The sequence below is a fragment of the Brachypodium distachyon genome, chromosome 2 (genome assembly GCF_000005505.3).
Source record: "Brachypodium distachyon strain Bd21 chromosome 2, Brachypodium_distachyon_v3.0, whole genome shotgun sequence".
Taxonomy (NCBI): Eukaryota; Viridiplantae; Streptophyta; class Magnoliopsida; order Poales; family Poaceae; genus Brachypodium; species Brachypodium distachyon.
The window spans coordinates 9,554,120-9,561,090 of record NC_016132.3 but is presented as its reverse complement, the minus strand read 5'-3'; the positions used below and the strand labels follow the sequence as shown (position 1 = coordinate 9,561,090).

General features: G+C 45.2%; 1 protein-coding gene across 3 annotated transcripts; it reads right to left on the bottom strand.

The window, feature by feature from the left end:
• Nucleotides 1-568: 568 nt before the first annotated feature.
• Nucleotides 569-5,348, bottom strand: LOC100821910. 3 transcript variants are annotated; one of them, XM_014899755.2, is made up of 17 exons: nucleotides 5,169-5,347; nucleotides 4,618-4,731; nucleotides 4,394-4,510; nucleotides 4,189-4,305; nucleotides 3,999-4,100; nucleotides 3,753-3,886; nucleotides 3,634-3,662; nucleotides 3,414-3,534; nucleotides 3,094-3,269; nucleotides 2,850-2,896; nucleotides 2,372-2,467; nucleotides 2,159-2,290; nucleotides 1,958-2,082; nucleotides 1,598-1,867; nucleotides 1,314-1,450; nucleotides 1,011-1,103; nucleotides 666-920 (listed from the first exon to the last, which is right to left on the bottom strand). In XM_014899755.2, the coding sequence occupies exons 2-17, from the start codon at nucleotides 4,718-4,720 to the stop codon at nucleotides 797-799; spliced, it is 1,923 nt and encodes a 640-aa protein (XP_014755241.1). In that variant the 5' UTR covers nucleotides 4,721-4,731; nucleotides 5,169-5,347; the 3' UTR covers nucleotides 666-796. The 3 variants fall into 3 exon arrangements, with proteins under 3 accessions (XP_010230807.1, XP_010230806.1, XP_014755241.1); XM_010232505.3 differs by having other exon boundaries at nucleotides 569-920; nucleotides 2,159-2,260; nucleotides 3,414-3,662; nucleotides 5,169-5,348; XM_010232504.3 differs by having other exon boundaries at nucleotides 569-920; nucleotides 3,414-3,662.
• Nucleotides 5,349-6,971: the final 1,623 nt, after the last annotated feature.

The window sequence follows — 6,971 nt, the reverse complement described above, 5'->3', positions numbered from 1 at the left end:
AATTTCCTCTAGTGCCCGTTTTTGGAAAATGGAAGGAGATGACAGTATGCTAAGTCTTGAGTGGGTAATTTCCTCTAGTGCCTCCAAGTCTTGAGTGGGTAATTTCCTCTAGTGCGCGTGCTCCAAATCATGAGTGGGTAATTTCCTTCGTGACTCTTAAGTTGTCACGAGACGTATGCTACGACTCTTTCTTCTTGCATCAAAACACAGCCCAATCCCGTGACTCTTAAGTTGTCGCGAGACGTATGCTACAACTTTTTCCTCTTGCATCAAAACACAGCCCAATCCTAGACGCGAGGCGTCACAGTACACTTGAAAATCAAAGTTCACGCAGTTCAAAGCTTCCGTGAGCTTCTACCTCTCTAGGAGCTTCTCCTTCATAGGAGTGGCAGGCAGCTGATATCCTGCTGGGGCAGCACAGCGGAGCTGCCCCAGCTAGCCTAACACTTGTTTAGTGCTTCCTGAACCAGCTTCTGAAGGCAATGACCATGCTATCTGAAAATGTGGACACCGAGCAAGATTTCTGCCAATTATGAAGGCTAGCTGCAGAGAAATTGCGCTCCTGAAATGAAGAAAGAAGAATGGGTTTTACAAAAAAGCATCTCCCTAGCTAGAGCACAGCACAGGCAGGTAGATATACAATTGGTCTTCTCATGGGTACGACAGACTGTCTATATACATATATATAACTTAAATCACAACGAAAATGTGTGCTATTACACAAAGTGCTACTCGCTGAACAGAGTATACATCGTGCATCGACATTCTATATAGTATCGAGAGGACGTGATGACTCCTACAAATATAGAACTTTTCTTCCACCTGAGTACCCATATTGAATTCCCGACTCATCGTCATCCTCAGATTCATCTTCAACCAAATCGTCAGGACGAAGCCAACATGGCTCAGGCACAGGCCACCTGTAAGTTGTTAGATGCATGCATGTAGTCATCATTTATATCATCCCAAGGGTACATAGAGACAAGCTTAATACTGACTAGAACACTTGCCTGCTTGGACAATCACTGTCATCTCCTTCCATTTTCCAAAAACGGGCACTAGAGGGATCACAATCCTCACGCCCAACTTCGCCAGCCTGCTTACTGTCAGCCAATCAAACACGCCAATAAATGGATTTGGTAATAGAATCCATGCATGCATGTTTTCATTGAACCTGCTTAAATATAATCTAACAGGGTTCTTGAAATGTTCGGCCCAAGTGCATATCCTTAATAAAACCAACCTCAAAACCTTAAAACACATATGACAAGCACTTGAATACCCAGAAAGGAAATTAAGCTAGGAAGTAATACCTTTTTCCTGCAAAATGTGCCAGAATGTTGCCAATATCTTTCCAGAGAAGGAATGGGGTTCCTATTCTCTTATCATAGAAGTCCATGCCAATAACTTTTCCATCCCGCATATCAACAAGTGGTCCTCCGATCCCAGCCTAGCAATGCAAGGTGACATGGACAAGTAGTCATTTCTAATCCAAATACATATTTTGCTACTTAACTTCATTCTGATGCTACTATTTATTTACTTGTACAGTGTAAATTAAAGTAGATAGGCACAAAAAAACAGCAGCAATATATACCTTGGTGATTTTACACGACGATCGTACAGTGTACCTGCAGTCAAGCGTGCCTGACCAGGAAACAAGCCGCCCACTTGTGGCCATTAACGCGCCTGATATGAAACAACGCCCTACAGATGCCACTTTAGAACGCCCAAACCGGTAAGGCTGAATACTTGATGGTCGAACAACACGGCAATTCCTGACACCTACTAGGGCAACATTGTAATGCAGACTGTAATGCTCTAGGATGCCCTCTATGCGCCGTTTGTTGGGAAGCAACACTTCAATCTACAAATGAGCCAGTGCGACTTAGGTAAATAAAGGTAGCACCTTAAATAAAAGAGCAACAGTCAAAGAAAAATTAAGGAGCACACAGACCCTCAGATCTTCATCAGTCTTGTTTTCATCACTAGAACTTCTAACCAAGCTCGCTGATGTCAGAATAGTAGTAGATCCATTCCATTCAATAAAAAAACCCGTGCATGCGAAATGCCTTTTCCATCCTGCATGCCATTATTTTGATTATGTAACAAGTGACAAACAAAAATAAAAACATGATAGAACACTATTGTAAATCACCTTTAAATGAAGCTAGTGCGACAACATAGCGATCTATGTCAGAAGAAGCACTTTTACTGAATTCATGCCAGACACCTTCTGGATATGCATCACCAAAAGGATCTTCAAAAGTATTAACCAAAATCATGCCATCTGAAGGAATTACAAGTCGAATAGCTTTTAGTTGTACAGAAGAACTGTAAAAAGATTGCAAATTCAGAAACACCGACTCACCATCGACCATGTCTATTTGTGGCTGAGGGTAACCCAGGGACTCTAGATCCCTACAATATCCGCTGGTCATATCATCTCTGTGTATTGGTCGTTGTACTGGTGCAACAGGGTCAAGCGATTAGCACTAATATGATACAATGATCCATGACAAATATAAATTCATATAAATTCTGCGCATAATTGATTAATTAGATTATTAGATTATGATGGCAACCTGAGCAATAATTCACATTAGAAGTTGGGTCTACATGAACACACAAAGAACACTGTAATATCTGATAGCACTAACTCTATGGAAGTACAAGTTAGAAACAAAAATCAGTTGATAGTTATTAAGTACAAATGTAAAAGATAAACTTCTACTACTTGTGTACAATTTGTTACAACAATTTGCATGGTACCACAATATCTAGTGGTCTCAAAAGAGCTTCTGTGTGTGTGTGTTTTGAGGACAGAAAAAGAGTTTCTGTGTGCTCACCTTCTGAATGGCCATTCAATTTGTCACATGTGAGTCTGGATCCAAACCTGCAGAAGAACATCAACAATGACTAAGAATCGATCAGAGCAGTGCTTAAACAGCTAACGATCTAGATTATGGCATACATATGTTGTTTGGAATGCAAAACAGCTTGCCTAGCTCACGCAAGGGAAGGAGTGGGAAATGATAGAATAAGGGAATCAATGAAGAGCAAACATTGGTAATAATACAAGAGAAGACATACCTGGCTGCCTTTAAACTTTTTGAACGAGGAAGATATGTCTTCTTTTGCAGGGATTTACAATTCAGCCAATCGAGAATTGAGCTCCGTGATACGAAATAGGCTTTTACAATAACCAAAAAAAGGTTCATGCCAACAAAGTTCCCATCAAAAGTAAAAAGTGGTCCACCTTCCAGAACCTAACATGAATAAAGGTTAGCACACCAAATGAGGTGAAGAGAGCAAGGATTACATGGGGAAAGGATTTTTTTTCTTTGACATGCAGTTTAGTGCATGTCATAACAGAAACATAATGAAATGTTAGTATCATAACTTGAAGTTACCTCTGACATTTGGCAATGAGCATCATGATCTTCACTAGCGAGTATCACATTTGTGGGTATTAATGTGCCAGAGATGCCACGCGCTAAAGCTAGCACCATACCATGGGGCCGATTTTCCACCCTATGTTTGAAAAGTCCAACATGAACATCGAGGGAGGTGTTGATGATGACAATAGCAAAGTTGTGATATAAATCATATTCAGACAAAACACCCTCGTACACTTCATTGCCTTCATGGCGCACTTTAATCTATAATGTAAGGCAAGAAAAGAACACACAATGATCACACTTAAATATAACAAGTAGAAAAAATAGTACAGGACGATTACCAGCACCAACCTTTAAGTTATCATGGAATTTTCTTTTATCACCGCTGATGAAAGCTCTGGCCAAAGTTGCTGAAGTCAAAAACCTTGTATGATTCTCCTGGCAGTCTACAGCTATGCTTGAGCATGCAAATAACACTGTGTCTCCTACAGAAGATCATAATGTAATTATGTACATAATTGTTGACTGGTGTTTTTCCAAGATATAATATTTGTTAATAAAGAAAAACTAAAATAGTATAGCAGCATATATAATCACCATTGCACAGAGCAAGCGACACAACACTTCTAGACAAACTTGACTTGAGTTCATCACTGAGCCTAGTCCAGTCATATCGGTTAGAGTCCCCATGCAAGTCACCTAGTTAAAGAAAAATCAAACAACATAAACCATGATTGCTCAAATAAGGCTGTGAGAAAACACAAGAAAAGAGGAAGAACACACATACCTAAGGCCATTGACTCAGTTATCTTTCCACTACCATTGCAACCTCTTATACTCTTATGCAATCTTCTTGCGAAATCATCATCACTGAGCCTCGTCCAGTTCTCCTCATGCAAGTCACCTAGTTAAAGAAAAATCTAACGACATAAACCATGATTTCTCAAATAAGGCTGTGAGAAAACACAAGGAAAGAGGAAGAACACGCATACGTAATAAGGCCATTGACTCAGTTGTCTTTCCACTACCATTGCAACCTCTTATACTCTTATGCGATCTTCTTGTGAAATCATCACCCCTCCTCTTAGTTCTACGTATCTTTTCTATGACTGAAAGCGGTCAAAATGTGGTGTCACAAACAGTAAGGCAACGTTGTAAAACTATCACAGACAAACCAATCAAAGGGATGCTAATGAAAGGGGAAGGGGTACCATACATGAGGTCACTAAATCAGTCGCCCCTCCTTTACCATTGGGAGGTGTTGTGCTCTTATGCGATCTCCCTGCGAGACCACCACCCCTCTTCTTAGTTCTCCTCATCTTCACCAAGACTGAAGCAGAATTTTTGGGTAGGGTGGGGACAAAACAGCCAAATTTGGAGTTAGAAACAGTAAGCAACGTTGTAGAACTACCACAGACCAACCAATCAAAGAGAACCCAATACAGATCTTATATCAAGGTTGATGGTCCATAAAGAAGTTGGCTGAATCAGATAAGATAATTTCTTAGCTCAACTATGGCATATATAGTCTTCGCAAAAAAAAAAACTACGGCATATATACAGGGTGGCCTGAAAAGACAACTATCTGTTACTAAGGGCGGAGGACCCGGTAGTGCAAGGTAGGGCGGCCGCCCTACCTTGACTTTTGACACAGTTACGAATTGGGGAAGATTAAGGAGATAAAACAGGGAGCAAGGGCTGGATCTGTTCGTGGGTGATGGGAGGACAAACGGTCGGGAACGAGAGAATTGAAGGGGATATAGATACCTGCGGTGGAGGCGCTAGCGCGAGGAGGAAGACGAGCGACGGAGAGAGGGGGCTGGGGCGCTCGCCAGCGGGATGGGTGGGGAGGGGTGGCGGCGCTCGCTCGAGGAGGAAGACGAGCGACGGGGTTGGGCCGTCGGGGCACTCGGCAGCGAAATGGGCCAGGGGAGGAACGTGGCCACGAAAAGGGTGAGAGATAATTACGAGTAGATAATAAATATAGATGGTCGGCCCGGGCTATTTTCAAAAGCCGGAAAGCCCACCGGGTATGGCCCGTTAGCACGCGGTCCGGCCCGAGGCCGCCCCGCCTGTGCCGAGCTTGGGCTTCAACCTCAGGCCCTCGGGCCGGCCCGGCACGGCCCATTTATATATTATTTTTTTAGAATTACTACATCTGGCTTATTACCTTCTCAAATCTGGGGTAATCCGTCTTTTTTCACTTTTAGCCCACCATTTTTTCATGTTTTGGTCGAGCCCAACTCTTTTTTTCCTCTTTTGCATTGATTTGGCTCATGTGTGAGGTGGGCTTTCTCATGTTCCTCAGACCTTAACGGGTTCGGACTGGCCCGACCGGCCGCGGCGCTGCGCCTGGGCCTAGAGGAGGACTTTTCGGGCCGGACCGAGCCGGCCCCTCTAATGTCAGGCTTCAACTGGCCGCGCCCGGGCTAGGCCCCTCTTATCTCGGTCGTGCCGACCTGTTGACCACTTATAGAGGGACTGGGATCAGGTGCCCAACTCTTTTTTTCCTCTTTTGCATTGATCTGGCTCATGTGTGAGGTGGGCTTTCTCATGTTCCATCAGACCTTAACGGGTCCGGGCTGGCCCGACCGGGCGCGGCACTGCGCCTGGGCCTAGAGGAGGACTTTTCGGACCGGACCGAGCCGGCCCCTATAATGTCAGGCTTCAACGGGCCGCGCCCAGGCCAGGCCCCTCTTATCTTGATCGTGCCGACCCGTTGACCACTTATAGAGGGACTGGGATCATGAGCCCTACCAGAGGCAGGTCACCGCATGCCCTGAGCCCAAGCATCCACCGTTTATTTCCATCGAACGGCTAGGAGCCTTCGGTTAGAAGATTTCTTTTCTTTTGAGACGCAATCCTGTTTAAGATTCCACGAAACTGCCACGAGCAAAACCACGGACGCCGCGGGCTCTTCCCCGCCGCCGCCGCAGCACTCAGCAGCACCCTGGATGCCGGCGGTCGTAGCAAGGTCCGGTTGAAGGAGCCATCTCCGTCGCCCTCCTCCGGCGGCTCCTTCCCCGCGACCTCAAGATCCCTGTACGACGTCGTAGCTCCCTGGATGTTGGCGAGGTGGCCGGCCGTCACGGACAGAGGCAGTGGCCGGGCGGCTCCTCCACCGCGAACTCAAGATCCAGTCGCCGCTGCTGCTCCGAGGACGCCGGCGAGGTGGCCGGGCGGCATGGACAACGACGGCGGCGCTCGACGGTTGCAGGGCCCGACCTCAAGATCCCATCTCCGCCTAACCTAGCTTGGTCCTTTCATTTTGTGGAATCGGAAAATGGTTCATCCGAGAAGACAAATTGTAGCATCAATGGAAAGTGATAGTATGAAATTTGGTACAGATCTGAGTTCCTTCCAAATTTGGTTCATCCTTGTTTTTATCCCCGTGCTCATCTGCAGCCACCACCTTGAGATTCAGCTCCTGCCATGTTGTCGAGGATCCAATCTTTTTCCTGTTTAGGCTGGGCTAGTTCCTGTTCTTCCAACGTTCAAAGCTCTTCTTGTTTTTGTTGTTCTATTTGATAGCTAGAAGTGGGCGGTTGAGCGACAGCAGCGGCGGGTGGC